Source organism: Oncorhynchus nerka, linkage group LG18, assembly GCF_034236695.1.
Source record: "Oncorhynchus nerka isolate Pitt River linkage group LG18, Oner_Uvic_2.0, whole genome shotgun sequence".
In the NCBI taxonomy this organism is placed as follows: Eukaryota; Metazoa; Chordata; class Actinopteri; order Salmoniformes; family Salmonidae; genus Oncorhynchus; species Oncorhynchus nerka.
The window spans coordinates 36,896,774-36,913,837 of NC_088413.1; the positions used below are offsets into that span (position 1 = coordinate 36,896,774).

The 17,064-nt window shown below is 42.9% G+C and overlaps 1 protein-coding gene across 1 annotated transcript in view; it reads left to right on the top strand.

Moving 5' to 3' along the window:
- The window catches only part of LOC115145827 (catenin alpha-2), a 694,158-nt gene extending 677,648 nt beyond the window's left edge, over nt 1-16,510 (top strand). Inside the window, 2 exon segments of the mRNA XM_029687379.2 lie at nt 7,437-7,571; nt 12,295-16,510. Of these exon segments, the coding sequence (XP_029543239.2) occupies nt 7,437-7,571; nt 12,295-12,582 (423 nt within the window). The 3' untranslated portion in view covers nt 12,583-16,510.
- The last annotated feature ends 554 nt before the right edge of the window (nt 16,511-17,064 follow it).

Genomic DNA, 17,064 nt, shown 5'->3' on the forward strand with positions numbered 1-17,064 from the left:
ATGATAGCTCCGACAGATAACGTCAGATAACAAGCAATAAACATGACTAAATATACATGTTCTACATATAATTACAAAGATACACTTCTTCTTAATGCAACAGCTGTATTACATTTATTTTTAACGTTACAGAAATCGTTCACTGGGCTATACAATGAGACGGCGCTCAGATATTAGCAGTATGTCTCCTCTACGTTTGGAGTCCACAGAAACCCAAAATAACCACATAAATATTCCCTTACCTTTGATGTTCTTCGATCAGAAGACGTAGAAGGAGTCATACTTACCCAATACATCGTTTGGTTTCACGTTGTTTGTCTCTGTATTAGCATATGCTAACAGCTTCAGCTGAAATGCACCCAAAATTACTTCTGGTCCCGCACTCTTGCGCATCAAAACTTCAAATTTACATATTATATGTCGACTAAACTGGTCAAACTATGTGCAAAATCGAACTTTATGATGTTTTTAACATGTAAAACAATGATCAGCGCGAACAGACAAACCGGCTTCAATAGGTGTATCCTGGAAAAGAACGTTCCCCAAATCGGCCGCGCGCAATAGAGTGCATGTATTCGAGAGTGACCCCAGCATTTTTGCCCACCAAAAGACGAGGGCGCGCGCGATTCTCGCAATGAACGCGCAATTTGAAAGCAGGCATCGCGCTGAAGAGATAGAGACTGTTCCCAGATCGGTAGCTGCCTGGGAAGGGTGGGGGCGATGACGTCAAAGTTGACCCAACTTTTCTCTTCACAAGAGAGAGTTTGGGAGAAAGGCTGCCCTGAGAGTTCTGCTTTACATACAGACATAATTTAAACGGTTTTAGAAACTTTAGAGTGTTTTCTATTCAATAATAATTATTACATGCATATAGTAGCAATTTTGGGAAAAAATATTTTCAGTTTACTATGGGCACGCACTTTCTCCAAAGGGGGCAGTATTCAGCCCGAGCTCTAAGAAATGTGAAGAGTGGTTGAAAAACAAGCCAACCTAAGTGTAGGTAAACTTCCGACTTCAACTGTATGTAAAATAACATATTTTTAAATTTTTTAAAATCCAGCTCTTCTTGGAAAGCGGAATCAGAAGCAGCCATTGTAGCTAACTATTTAGTAATCTTAGACAGTGCACAGTAACATAGCTCCGGTGAACCTGCGAACTATTACAGTAACTCACCCTTTTTGAAAAGCCTGCCTTAGTGGGTGGGAACAAGGAAATATGCCTCTCAGATAGAAACATCATTGAGACTAATCCAATGGCTCTATTTCGCAAAGACAACCATATCTACTCGCTGCTAGCTTTGTACAATAATTGCTACAAAACATGACTCATTCATTATTTGATCAGACAGCAGGCTCAACCAACCAATGACGACATTTCTTGAACTCTCCCAACTATAGTGCATAATTATGTCTGAAACACCTTTCATCACTCATAATTATTAAGTAGACTGGAAGAACACCCCAAATAGCGTTGAAATCTCCCTTTAAATATTCTGCTAAGAGTAGCACTTGACATGGAATGACCCCTAGAGGCAGCTCGCTCCATTTCACCACAGAGTAAAGAGTCGGATGGACCGAGCCTCTTTCTCCTCTTATCCTCATCTCTCACTATTCTTCTTCTTTTGCTGTCATCTCTTTCTAGTCTTCATCTGCGTATTTCTCTCTCTCTCTCGTTCTCTCACTCTTTACTCTCTCTGTCTTCTAACCCCTCTATCTTGTTCTCTCTCTTTCTTCCTCCCTTGAGGGTTTTCTTAAAACATAAAGCCCACTGCGTCCAGCAGCTCAGGCCTATGCGTAGTCCAGGGAAACTTGACAAACGTTCTACCTTCTGGGAACCCGCTGTGCTACTTCCTACCATAGAGATGGGAGGACAATGATTGTATCCAAAATTTTACCCTAATCCCTATTTAGTGCACTACATTCGACTAGGGCCCATAGGGTTATGGTCAAAGTAAGGGAACTATATAGGGAATAGGGTGCCATTTAGGATTCATTCTTGGTCAGGTGGGGTTGAAGAGAACTCAAGGCATGGTCATTTACCAGGACCCCCTGCCAGACGCCTTAAATGGCCATTGTCAGGAGAACAAGGAATCACAGAGAGATGGGGGCATCGGAGTCAAAAGTAGTGCACTGTGTAGTGAATAGGGAAGCATTTGAGGATGCAGAATAGGACTGTACTGACATTGATTATAATATGTATGTAAAACATCATTATTCATATTTGCATTGCCGCTCTAACCATGTATTTATTATTGAATACTTAGAATGCCTCCCTATGGGCCCTGGTTTTCATGTAATGCACTATATAGGGAATAGGGTGCCATTTGTGAAGCATCCAGAATCATGGGCAGAGCTCTTGTTTTTATATACAAACCTGATTTAAAAATGCAACAAGCTATCAATATAGAGGTGTGATTTAGTGATGCTTTTGTGTGTGTGTGTGTGTGTGTGTGTGTGTGTGTGTGTGTGTGTGTGTGTGTGTGTGTGTGTGTGTGTGTGTGTGTGTGTGTGTGTGTGTGTGTTCTGACAGAGCTTTGGCCCCTGGTTTAATAACATATGTCTTGCTGCTGAGTCACCCATGCAGAGCAGCTGATTCATTTCAGGTCCAATTATGCAAAAACAAAATGGCTTCTTCCTCCCTCTTGAAAGTTTTCCACTAGCCTTGAATCCAAATTGAATACCGTGCCATTGATCAGTTTAGTTTCCAAGCTAGAATTCCACTCTGACTAGAGAAGGATGAAGGGAAGAAGAGAGGAATTCTAGCCGGCAATAAAAACTGAATATCGCTTGGTTTCACTACGTTCAGTTTGGATTCCAGGCTAGAATTAGTCTTTGTTAGGAAGGTTTGGAAAGAGAGAAATTCCTTCCTGAAACCCAAACTAAATATCACTGTTTCACAATATTGAGTTTGGATTCCAGGCTGGAATTCGTCCTCCCCAGTCAGTGGCAGGAAAGAGAGTGAGTGAGTGAGTGAGTGAGTAAGAGGGAGGGAGAGAGAGAATGAAGCTGCCTACTTTCCTTGGCGGCCTTGGCAAGGTAATGGTCCGTACTGTTTATTTACATCAGGAGGGAATCTGCTGGGGAGGCGGCCTATTAGTCAGGGAACCATATTGTCATCTGCCTGCCTGAACCGGGCTGGCCAGGAGCAGAGAGAAACTCGTGGGTTTCTGGTGTGATGGGAGAAAGGGGGTTGTGTGTGTGTGTGTGTGTGTGTGTGCGTGCGTGCGTGCGTGCGTGCGTGCGTGCGTGCGTGCGTGCGTGCGTGCGCGTGTGTTGGGTGGAATTTGTGGTAATGCTAGCCGGTGGTGGTGGGTGCAGTAATCATGTCCTCGGAGCTGCTCCCACTGTCTGCCTCACTGGCAGCATTGCATGAACACAGCTTTAAGGGGACATTACTGCGTGTGTGTTTGATGATCCACTGTGTTTGTTGAAGCTGACCCGCCTGAGATAATTCAAGTAACCGTTCAATGAAAATATCAATTTTAAAAGCTCATTCTGTGTGATCATAACCAAATAATGTTGATGACTAATCCAACATGTAGTTGTGGCCAAAGCATATTAGAGAATAAAAAAGAAATCCACTGTAAAATTCCATCTCCAACTTGTTTTTGAACAGTTTTAAAAAGCTCTTGAAATTTGCTTGGATAATGGCATCATCCTCTTGGCCGAGACATGCCTGTGTGTAATTGGTCCAGCAGTTTTTTCCAAATTCTCTGGTGGAGAGGCGTGGCCGTGTCCAAAACCCCACCCGTACAACATACTTAGTATTCCGTTTATGTACTCATTGTCGCATAGTATTTAGCATGTACCGTTTAGTAAAACGTATGCAGTAGGCCACGGCCGCAACGCAGTAGCAGGTGTGTATGTGGGTTTTTCTAAATTCAACAGACATGCATCACACTAACCAGCCTGATAATAGCTCATTTTCAATTTGATTAATTTATCTAAACTCAAGCTGGTTGTAGGCAGACAATCACATTCAACCTTAGCCAATATAGCCCATCTATCCTATTTACAAAGGACTGAAGACAGAAACATATAATTTTGCTCTATTTTAACATATTTATTAGTAAAACCAAAGTTCTTAAACATATGTAAATTAAATCAAATAGACTAGTACATATACCAAAACAGTTCAAACGTTTAAATAAAAGGCTACTGCACAGAAACGTGGACAGTTGGGTGAATCGCAAATTCAGAACCCAATAAATTTAAAAAACTGATCATTGGGAATGAGATAAATAATTAAATGGGGAGCCTAGCCTACAAAACTAAAACAATCTGTTCAAATCAAAAGGCCTGATTAACATGACATCAATAACGCAGCCACATCCTGAGTCCACCGGAAATTAAAAGCTGGTTTTAGTATTTATTTCAAAAGCTCTGCCAAAGGCCAAGAGAACAAGAAACCCTATTCAATGAGAACGTATTTTTCAAAGATGTAGCCTGCAATACCTACGATGCAGGACTCCTTGTATATAGCCTCATTATTGTTATTTTTTGTTGGGAAAGGGCTCGTGGTAAGTAATGGTAAGTATGCTTTTTACAGTAAAGTCTACAACAGTTGTATTTGGTGCACGCAACAAATACAATTGAATTTGATCTTTAAAAGATGCCATTTTAAACTCAAGTGATTATTTACAGTACTTTGAAGTACACTGAACAAAAATATAATACGCCACATGGAACAATTACAGGTCATATAAAGAAATCAGTTTATTGAAATAAGTTCATTAGGCTCTAATCTATGGATTTCACATGACTGGTAATAAAAAGATGCATCTGATGATTAGAGAAAAAAAAAGTAGGGGGTATTGATCAGAAAACCAGTCAGTATCTGGTGTGACCACCATTTTCCTCATGCAGCGCGACACATCTCCATTGCATTGATCAGGCTGTTGATTGTGGCCTGTGAAATAATCTCGCACTCCTCTTCAATGGCTGTGCGGAGTTGCTGGATATTGGCGGGAACTGGAATAGCCGTACACGTCAATCCAGAGCATCCCAAACATGCTCAATGGTTGACATGTCTTGTGAGTATGCAGGCCATGGATGAACTGAAACATTTTCAGCTTCCAGGAATTGTGTACAGATCCTTGCGACATGGGGCCGTGCATTATCATGCTGAAACATGAGGTGATGGTGGCGGATGAATGGCACGACAATGGGTCTCGGGATCTCATTACGTTATCTCTGTGCATTCCAATTTCCATCAATAAAATGCAATTGTGTTCGTTGTCCGTAGCTTATGTCTGCCCATACCATAACCCCACCATTGGGCACTCCCACTCCCACTGCTCACACCGTTGACATCAGCAAACCGCTCTCCCACACAATGCCACAACACGTGGGGCCAGTTGAACGTACTGTCAAATTCTCTAAAACAACATTGGAGGAGGCTTATGGTAGAGAAATGAACATACAATTCTCTGGCAACAACTCTGGTGGATATTCCTGCAGTCAGCATGCCAATTGCATGCTCCCTCAATCTGTGGCATTGTGTGTGATAAAACTGCACATTTTAGGGTGTCATTTTATTGTACCCTACACAAGGTGGACCTGTGTAATGACCATTCAGTTTAATCAGCTTTTTGATATGCCACACCTGTCAGGTGGATGGATTATCTTGGCAAAGAAGAAATGCTCACTAACAGGGATAGAAACAAATTTGTACACAAAATTTGAGAGAAATCAGCTTTTTGTGAGGAGAGAACATTTCTGGAATCTTTCATTTCATGAAACATGGGACCAACAGTTTACATGCCGTGTTTATATTTTTGTTCAGTGTATAATGTGAACAAAAGTGCATCCCAAATTGCACCCTATTCCCTATACAGTGCACTACTTATAACCAGGGCTCTGGTCAATAGTAGTGCACTTAGTGTCCTATGCAGGGAATGTTGTGCCATTTGAGACACAGAGCATTTATTTGTTACAGGATGACTGTGCATCTGTGACTATTTAGATGTATTTATTTTTTTACCCCCAATTTCATGGTATCCAATTGGTAGTCACAGTCTTGCCTCATTGCTGCCAATCCCGTACGGACTCGGGAGAGGCGAAGGTTGAGAGCCATGCATCCTCCAAAACACAACCCAACCAAGCCACACTGCTTCTTGACACAATGGCCACTTAACCCCCAGCCACACCAATGTGTCGGAGGAAACACTGTACACCTGGCGACCGTGTCAGCATGCACTGCGCCCGGTCCGCCACAGGAGTTGTCAAGAAATCCCTGTCAGCCAAACACTCCCCTAACCCGGACAACACTGGGCCAATTGTGCTCCACCCCATGGGCTCTCCTGGTTGCAGCCGGCTGCGCCAGAGCCTGGATTCAAACCCATAATCTCTAGTGGCACAGCTAGTACTGTGATGCAGTGCCTTAGACCACTGCGCCACTCGGGAGGCATCTGTGACCATTAATGCTCCAAAACGAGTACTTCGAGTCCATCGATACTAGTCTGCCTCACACCCTTACTTACTCAGTGTAGGCGAAGAAGCACACTAAAGCACAATTAAACTGTCAAAAAAAACAAGTGTGGAAAGATAACACATTGGAACAGTCTAAGCACGGCATTCGCCATTTGCCACTTGAGGGGAATAGGAGATGGGTCGTGTTCATGAAGAAAATGGAAGGAAACAGGGAGGGACTACTGAATAAGAAATGCAAATGTTCCATCTTCCATTGCGAAATGTTTGAAAACGTTGCATGCCCTAATTAACATGGTCCCTTAGCTAGCTCGTGCAGCCCCTTAACTTGGCTGTCCCAATGTATCCCAGCCCCCCTAAAGACAAGGAAGTGAGCCCTGTGTGAATTACTCGCTTCCCTTCGACTCTAGACGAGCTGCCTGAATGTTCTAGTTAGGACCATTTACTATTAATGGTTGGGAAAAAGGTTCCTGTAGAAAACGGTGCCCGGGAGCGTTTTCAAAGCAAAGTAGCGAACGCACTGTTCTTTCTTTACCCACCAGGAAACTTGTGGTCCGTAGCAAATTCTCGCAGCATGACGTCCAGAATATATTACAACTGCTTTGTGTGCATTGTGGGATTGAAAAGTCTCTGTCCCGCTCCCTCTCTGTGGCTCAAATGGCACCCTATTCCCAAAAGGTCCTGTGGGATCTGGTGTAAAGAAGTGCACTAAATAGTGAATACGGTGCCATTAGGGATACAGATGTTTCTCTCTGGTGTTGTTTTTACCTCAGTATATACTAGAGGTAGACTCATATTGCTTCTCATAATAGAGGGCCGGAAAAGGACTTACTAATTGACTAATCGGACACTGCTATTTCGATGATTGATGAGCAAATGAGCACAACCGTTTTATAAACTACTTCTGACGTACAAGATTATTTCTTAACCCGGCTTTGAAACTCATTTTTAAGCTATTTTCCCTGTTTTTAAACTAATTTTATCTTCATGTTTGTGTGCATGTCTCAGTGCCCTGACTCGGCTTGCAAGCAGGACCTGCTGGCCTACCTGCAGAGAATCGCCCTGTACTGCCACCAGCTCAACATCTGTAGCAAGGTCAAGGCCGAGGTCCAGAACCTGGGAGGAGAGCTCATCGTCTCTGGGGTAAGTCTCACCACACAACACCCTCACATGGTACTGTCCAAGGCCCAGGGTCTCTGTCAATAGTTGTATTCAAGCACTGGTGAGCAGCAATATTCTGTGTGTGGGCCTCATTCCTTTATCTCAGTAGTTAAAGGGACCTTCCATAGGCTTCCTCCCTCCTGGTTTTTCAAAGAGCATCGGAGGAGGAGTTCTGAGGGAGAAACTTGGATCCTCTCCTCCAATGCGCTTTGAGAGGAATTGAGGAAACAATCACAGAGGAAGCAAGGATTTGAAAGCTAATAATATTTTCTGGGGGATTTCCCAGTTGTCTTGAAAGCACCATGACCATCAGAAACATGTACCATCAGTCCAGTCGGCTGGAGTGGGGCAAAGCTCGAAGCCATTACTCTGCAGCAGTGGAACCACGTTCTCTGTAGTGATGAATCACGCTTCACCATCTGGCAGTCCGACAGATGAATCTGGGTTTGGCGGATGCCAGGAGAACGCTACCTGTCCAAATGCATAGTGCCACCTGTAAAGTTTGGTGGAGGAGGAATAATGGTCTGGGGCTGTTTTTCATGGTTTGGGCTAGGTCCCTTAGTTCCAGTGAAGGGAAATCTTAATGCTACAGCATACAGTACAATGACATTCTAGACGATTCTGTGCTTCCAACTTTGTGTCAACAATTTGGGGAAGGCCCTTTCCTGTTTCAGCATGACAATGCCCCCGTGCACAAAGCAAGGACCATACAGAAATGGTTTGTCGAGATCGGTGTGGAAGAACTTGTCTGGCCTGCACAGAGCCCTGACCTCAACTCCATCGAACATCTTTGGGATGAATTGGAATACCACCTGCAAGCCAGGCCTCAGTTAATGCTCTTGTGGCTGAATGGAAGTCCCTGCAGCAATGTTCGAACATCTAGTGGAAAGACTTCCTAGAAAAGTGGAGGCTGTTTTAGCAGCAAAGGGGCGACCAACTCTACATGATTTTGGAATTAAATGTTCGACGAGTAGCTGCCCACATACACAACATGACCAAAAGTATCTTCGCGCACGTTCCCCCATTAAACAGGCTCATTAAATTCTCGGAAATTGTGCAATTCATTAATTGTAAAATGTCCGCTATGATTTGTTAAAATATACCCCCTATTCTGATTGGCTTATTATGGCTAGAAACACTTAGGTCCTCGAGTAACACTCCTCTCGATCATTGTCTGGCAAAACTCTTGTTCTCTCTTCACCTTCGCAGTGCCAGCCCCAACCCAGGGAGTCCTCAACACAACTGACAATTAAGCGTTGAAAAACATTGCCCTGGCTACACGACGCCCACTTTTTTTCCAGACACTTCTTAATTAGCAGTTGGTGGAGGTCAGGTGCACCTCTCTCCCTGCGTTTTGTTTGGCTGGCATTTAGAGGCTGCGGCCAGCCCCCCTACCACCTTGCCCTCCCACCCCGAGAAGGGAGTCAACCGCTAGATTTAATTGGCTCCGAACTCCAGCTGGTCACTATAAAAAGGTTAGCAGCACGGTGGGTGCCCCCGATACCCCGAATTATGCTTAAATTACCCAGTTATATGCAGTAATTTAGTCCCAACAGGATGAGCTGAAACTCTATTGGCACTGTGTTCACTATAACAGGCTCTGGTCAAAAGTAGTGCGCTATAGAGGCCATAGGGTGCCATTTGTGACGCAGCCGTACTCTTTTGGACACCCGCTTTCTCTTAATGAGGCTGTCATATCAGAGATGTGTTGGAGGTAGAGCGGTCACTCTGAACCTGACTAGCTACTCAGGGCTCTGATAAGACGAGTGTGGGACCTTCTATCGCCCTGCGGGGGAGACCAGAGAGAGAGAGAGCTCACCTCTGTACTGTAAGAACTGTTCGCTTGATAAAGCATTCTTCTGTGAGAGCTCTTTGCCGCAGGCAGTTCTTGTTATCTTGCAGCGTGACATGGGATGTCTAGAAGACCGTCTGTCTAAGAAAGGGGTGCGTCACAATACTCTTTCTTTGAAGAAACAACAGATCACCAATTGGTTGGATAGTATTACAGTTTTTTTCGATTGCTAAACGACAGTGGACACAACTGGAGTCACATGTGCAAAACTCTAACTACAGTCTGCACAGCAGCAGTTGATGTGGACCAAACTCTAGTTCGTTTTTCATTGCTTGAACACAGTTTTCAAAACTCTACACACTTATCCCATGACTTTAACCACAACCTGCACAACACTGTGGATTTACAGCACTTTGTTCAAATGCTAACACACTGCTGTCAAAACTGTGAACCACACATTCAAAACGGAATAGATTTCAGCCTTGTGCCTTTCAAACACTGCTGATTGCAATTTCAGCTGAAAGGCTAAGCAGGTGTCTTGTTTTAGACTTGTCAGTGAACACACACACATATTACAGTATATATAGGTAGAGCTCAGAAAGACTCATTTTGGAAATGGAACAAGGAAGGTTCGTGGAGGGAGAAGGGTGGCAGGGAGAGGGCGGATGCGTGGAGGAAGACAAAGAAGACAAAGAGCTGTTATTTCAGATTAAATAAGGGCTACACTTATAGACCATGTCGTGAACCATGGTCTCTCATTGAGAGAGGCAGGGTTGAGGGTGCAACCCAATCTGCAAAGATCCACAGTGGCATCTGTAATGCGAATTTTCCATCATGCAAACAGGTGAGAGTTACATCCTTACAGTAAATGAAAACATTACAGGAATCTATTTTGTATTGCAATTATAGAATATTTACACAGATATATATTACAGTAAGTTTGACTGTAAAATATATTTTTACAACAGGACCCAAAGGCTGCCCCCAACAGGGGGAAGAGGAAAAATATTTTCAGATGCGCAGGAAAATGCTATTGTTGACATGGTTGTTGTCAACAATGCAATAAAACTGTGGGAGATTCAAGATAGAGTGCTGGCTGATAATGATATATTTGAAAATGTTAATTCTGCTAGCACAACAACTATTGCTCGAGTCCTAAAGAAACACCAAGTTACAATGAAACAGTTTTACACTGTACCGTTCGAGAGAAACAGTGAACGGGTAAAAGAGCAAAGATACCAATATGTCCAGGTAAGACGTCTGAGGTTACGTACACAGCTATACAAAATATTTACAGTTAAAAAAACACTAGCATTTCTACAGTAAAACTGTGCACTTACTGTTTTTCAGAGAGTAATGGAGGTGGAAGCACTGGAAAGACCACATTCATTTGTATTTATCGATGAAGCTGGATTTAACCTTGCCAAAACACGGCGCAGAGGAAGGAATGTTATAGGTCCAAGGGCCACTGTGGAGGTTCCAGGCCAAAGGGGGGGAAATATCACCATGTGTGCTGCAATGGCCAATGATGGTTTGCTTCTCAACACACCACTCATTGGCCCATACAACACAGAAAGGCTTATAGCTTTCCTAGAACAGCTCTATGCTCAGCTAGTGCCAGCAGAACAGGGGGAGCCAGTAAGAAACCCCCAAGTTTTTGTCATAGTTTGCGATAACGTTGCTTTTCACCACTCTGCAGCTGTCACAGATTGGTTTGCAGCCCATCACAGATTTATGGTTTTGTACCTGCCTGCATATTCACCCTTCCTCAACCCAATAGAGGAGTTTTTCTCTGCCTGGAGGTGGAAAGTGTTTGGTCACCACCCACATGACCAAATGTCTCTTTTGGAAGCCGGATGTGAGGACACGAGTCCAGAGGACTGCCAGGGATGGATAAGGCACTCCAGAAGGTTCTTCCCCAGGTGCATGGCAAGAGAAAACATTAGATGTGATGTTGAAGAAAACCTGTGGCCTGATGCTAGAGAGAGGCAGGATTAGCCCCTCAATTATTTGTTCGAATTACAGTATGTACTTTTAGTTTCTACCTTTTTTTTCTCATTACTGTAATTCCGTAAATTACTACAGACTATTGAAGCAAACTGCAAATTTTCATTTACCTTAAAGAATTGTTATGTTCTAAAAAATTTAATAAATCATGTGAAAGAATGTCACTCTTTTCTTTGAAGAAAATATGACTTTGTATGAAGTCACTGAAATTGTTCAAACTGTAAAGATGATAAGTTTGTATTTTCTGTATTGGTGTTTGATGCTAGTGTTTTTACTCTCAGTGTGTTCTGAGTGACAGTGTGTGTTATCTCAGTGAGGGTTGTGCATAGTGTTTGGCTGCACTGAGCGTGTTTTGAGCCATGTGTTAAGAGTTGTGTTGCTTGGAATGAGTTTTGCAGGTGATGTGAACTGTTTAGCTCAGGTGACTGTTGGTAGTGCAGACTGTAGTTAGAGTTTTACACATGTGACTCCAGTTGTGCCCACTGTCGTTTAGCAATCGAAAAAAAACTGTAATGCTTACACCTGCCCAATATATCTGCTTCATTGAAGTCCTGAAGGATATCCAATTGGATATTGCTTACACCTGTCCAATCACTTAGATCTTCCTTCTCCCCTCTCCTTCTTCTCACCTCTTCCTCCCTTCTCTTCTCACCTCTCCCCCTCCTCATGGGGTTTGCAGAATGTTTTATGTGCAGTTGATGATGCAGGTTTGCAGTTGACCTAAAAAATTGCTTATATTGCTGGTGTTATACAGGTAATATATGTGATGTTTAATATGTCCATTTAACTACAATGTTGTTACTACAGGTAATACTATGTAGTGAAATAGGTATAAGGGCAACATTAATAATATAGTGTTAGTATAAAGATCCGAACATCTAAGATGTCCTCTGTCTCTCCCCATAGCTGGACAGCGCCACCTCCCTGATCCAGGCGGCCAAGAACCTGATGAACGCTGTGGTGCTCACAGTCAAGGCCAGCTACGTGGCGTCCACCAAGTACGCCAAGGTGTACGGCGCCGCCGCCGTCAACTCGCCTGTGGTCAGCTGGCGCATGAAGGCGCCCGAGAAGAAGCCCTTGGTGAAGCGGGAGAAGCCCGAGGAGTGTCAGACGCGCGTTCGACGGGGCTCGCAGAAGAAGCACATCTCGCCCGTCCAGGCCCTCAGCGAGTTCAAGGCCATGGACTCCTTCTAAAGATGTCCGCCGCCACGACGTATGTCACTGGAACCAAGAAAAACAACACCGACAACGAGAAGTTTAAGGAAACTCCCATCTTTCTTTGTGTTAATTTGTTTCTTTCGGGTGAGAGGAGTTACGCTGATAATAACAACGCCTCCTTTCCCCCTTTTTGAGTGAAGGGTCGATGGAGAAAAAATCTGCCTGGAGGACATTGCTAACCTGCCACCTGTACTGAACTACAGCTCCCATGAACACTTTGGGCTTCTCGGCCAATGGGGAGCCAGCGCGCTCCCACCCATATTTATTACTATTATAACTACTGTAACTTAACCGTGTGAGAACCAAATGTGTGACACTAAAAACAAAAACTTACTCAAAAAAGGGAGATGAAAAGTTCAAAACAAAACATATCAGAAGAGCAGCACCTAAAATGACTAAATGGCCATCAATATTATTGCTATATCATTACTATCGTGGTACTGCCTGGCTGCTCTTACACACATTAACTGCCTGAATGGAAATGATGAATGGCACAGTAGTGAAATCTCTGTAATAAGAGGATTGATCTATCGAGGTTGATCAACTTTGGGCGGCATTTTCGTGGTGCAAAAAGAGCACAGGTTTGTGCAAAAATGACTGTCAACCTCTATATAAATCAGGCAGGGAAACTTCACTTGAAACTTTTCATCAACAATGTGCATTTATAAGGAGGCGATTGAACTAGAGTTTAGTTTACTGAGTAATGCATGAAGTCACCTCCTCATAACACATCGATGAAACGCTTCAACTTAAAACCACACTGCCTGATTATGAGGTTTACAGTATTTCCCCCACAGATTCTGTTGCTTTTTTTTTTTTTGTACAACACAAATGTCAATAATCCCATCCTAACCTAATATCTTGTATTTTTCCCCGGTTTGAACGTTACCTTACCTGTAGAGCTAGGAATAACTTATGTTTAAGGTAACTGAAAGTGTTTGGCATCCAAGTCATTTGTTTCTGTGTTCCTTCCTGATCCGGTGTTCCTGAACGATGCACACACTTCATGGTCCTACGGTATTGCCTTTTTAAAAATCCATTTCTCATGATGATATCACTAACTGTATCGCAGCCTGATTGGATTATTGTGTAGAGTGTAATAGTAGACAATGAGAGGTATGACTAGTTGTGGTTTCCTCAGAGAATATTTGGCTGCGTTTAGACAAGGCAGCCCAATAATGATATATATTTTTTAACTAATTTGTATTTTAATCAATCTGTTCAGCTCTGAAAAAGATCTGATGTGATTGGTCAAAAGTTAAATTACTGGGAAAAAATACCAGAATTGGGGTGCCTGTCTAAATGAAGCCATGGAGTCCTACAAACATACATACATTCAGGTAACTGCCAAAATAATGGAAACACTTGAGTAAATGAGGGATATAAAGTTCATTAAAAGGAGGTGCTTCCACACAGGTGTAGTTCCTGAGATAATTAATCAATTAACATCCCAGCAGGGTTATGTATAAAAATGTTGGGCAGGACATTATTTGGGCTACCATGGCCCCCATGGGATGACAATGCCATCCATACGGCATGAATGGCCATGGAATGGTTTAATGAGCATGAAAACGATGTTAACCATCTGTCACCAGATCTCAACCCAATTGAACACTGATGGGAGATTCTGGAGCAGCGCCTGGGACAGAGGTTTCCACCACCATCAACAAAAGCCAAATGATGGAATTGGGTTGCATCCCTCCAATCGAGTTCCAGACACAGAATCTATTCTAATTGAATTTGTTCTGGCTCGTGGTGGCCCAACGCCCAATTAAGACACTTGCTGTTGGTGTTTCCATTATATTGACAGTGACCTGTACATACTTACATACAGTTGAAGTCGGAAGTTTACATACACCTTAGCCAAATACATTTCAACTCAGTTTTTCACAATTCCTGACATTTAATCATAGTAAAAGTTCCCTGTTTTAGGTCAGTTAGGATCACCACTTTATTTTAAGAACGTGAAATGTCAGAATAATAGTATAGAGAATGATTTATTTCAGCTTTTATTTCTTTCATCACATTTCCAGTGGGTCAGAAGTTTAGTATTTGGTAGCATTGCCTTTAAATGGTTTAACTTGGGTAAAATGTTTTGGGTGGCCTTCCACAAGCTTCCCACAATAAGTTTGGGGAATTATGGCCCATTCCCCCCGCCGACAGAGCTCGTGTAACTGAGTCAGGTTTTCTAGGCCTCCTTGCTCGCACACGCTTTTTCAGTTCTGCCCACAATTTTACTAATGGATTGAGGTGAGGGCTTTGATGGCCACTCCAATACCTTGACTTTGTCGTCCTTAAGCCATTTTGCCACAACTTTGGAAGTATGCTTAAGGTCATTGTCCATTTGGAAGAACCATTTGCGATCAAGCTTTAACTTCCAGACTTATGTCATGAGATGTTGCTTCAATATATCCACATAATTTTCCTCCCTCATAATGCCATCTATTTTGTGAAGTGCACTAGTCCCTCTTGCAGCAAAGCACCCCCACAACATGATGCTGCCACCACCGTGTGTCATGGTTGGAATGATGTTCTTCAGCTTGCAAGCATCCACCTTTTTTCTCCAAACATAACAATGGTCATTATGGCCAAACAGTTCCATTTTTGTTTCATCAGACCAGAGGACAATCCTCCAAAAAGTAAGATCTTTCTCCCCGTGTGCAGTTGCAAACCATAGTTTTTATGGCGGTTTCTGGCTTCTTCCTTGTTGAGCAGGTTGTCGATATAGGGCTCATTTAACTGTGGAAATAGATACTTTTGTACCTGTTTTCGCCACCATCTTCAAAAGGTCCTTTGCTGTTGTTCTGGGATTGATTTGCACTTTACGCACCAAAGTACGTTCATCTCCTTCCTGAGCGGTATGATGGCTGCGTGATCCCATGGTGTTTATACTTGCGTACTATTGTTTGTACAGATGAACGTGGTACCTTCGGGCATTTGGAAATTGCTCCCAAGGATGAACCAGACTTGTGGAGGCCTACAGTTTTTTCTGAGGAATTTTCCCATGATGTCAAGCAAAGAGGCACTGAGATTGAAGGTAGGCCTTGAAATACATCCACAGGTACACCTCCAATTGACTCAAATGATGTCAATTAGCCTATCTGAAACTTCCATGACATAATTTTCTGGAATTTGCCAAGCTGTTTAAAGGCACAGTCAACTTAGTGTATGTAATCTTCTGACCCACTGGAATTGTGATACAGTGAATTATTTATTTTATCTATCTATTATTTTACCAGGTAAGTTGACCTAGAATACATTCTCATTTGCAGCAGCGACCTGGGGAATAGTTACAGGGGAGAGGAGGGGGATGAATGAGCAAATTGTAAACTGGGGATTATTAGGTGACCGTGATGGTTTTGAGGGCCAGATTGGGAATTTAGCCAGGACACCGGGGTTAACACCCCTACTCTTACGATAAGTGCCATGGGATCTTTAATGACCTCAGAGAGTCAGGACACCCGATTAACGTCCCATCCGAAAGACGGCACCCTACACAGGGCATTGGGATATATTGTTTTAGACCAGAGGAAAGAGTGCCTCCTACTGGCCCTCCAAACACCACTTCCAGCAGCATCTGGTCTCTCACCCAGAAACTGACCAGGACCAACCCTGCTTAGCTTCAGAAGCAAGCCAGCAGTGGTATGCAGGGTGGTATGCTGCTGACCAAAAGTGAAATAATCTGTCTGTAAACAATTGTTGGAAAAATGACTTGTGTCATGCACAAAGTAGATGTCCTAACCGAATTTCCAAAAGTATAGTTTGTTAACAAGATATTTGTGGAGTGGTTGAAAAACGAGTTTTAATGACTACAACCTAAGTGTATGTAAACTTCCGACTTCAACTGTACATACAAACAAATACCTTTATATTCACTGTTCTCTAATAAACCCGTCAAACTTGACTGACCTCCCTCCACGTCTGTTTCTTTACCACTCACAAGCGCCTATATTTTCATATTGTATAACAGATATTATAATTACAAGGTGGGTATTCAATTCAATTTTAGATCATGGCTTTCCAGAAAGGGTTTGATTTGCACACTAGTAGAAACCCATTATCTGCAATTGCATGAATACCAGCCTAATTCGACACTATTTTTACCCACCGTTTGACCTATACACGTTTTTGGGTTCGTTAGAGGGGCTTAAACAAACGTATCCAATTGCAAATTTATGCTAGGCCATAAACTATTTAACTTTGTAAGAGTTCAGGTACTTGTGCCTATTCAACTTTGTACTTGAAATTGAAAGAAGTACCAGAAATGACAAATACCAACACTCACTATATAATTTCCAAGGATGGCCATGTCGCAATTCTCCAGCCTTTTACCAAAGTGTGCACATTATTGATTTGACATGACAGGAAGTGTGCAAGTGCGCACTTTTGGGAGAAGGGTGGAGAATTGGGACGTAGCCTAAAGAACAAATAAACAAAGAACATGGTGGAATTCTCCCT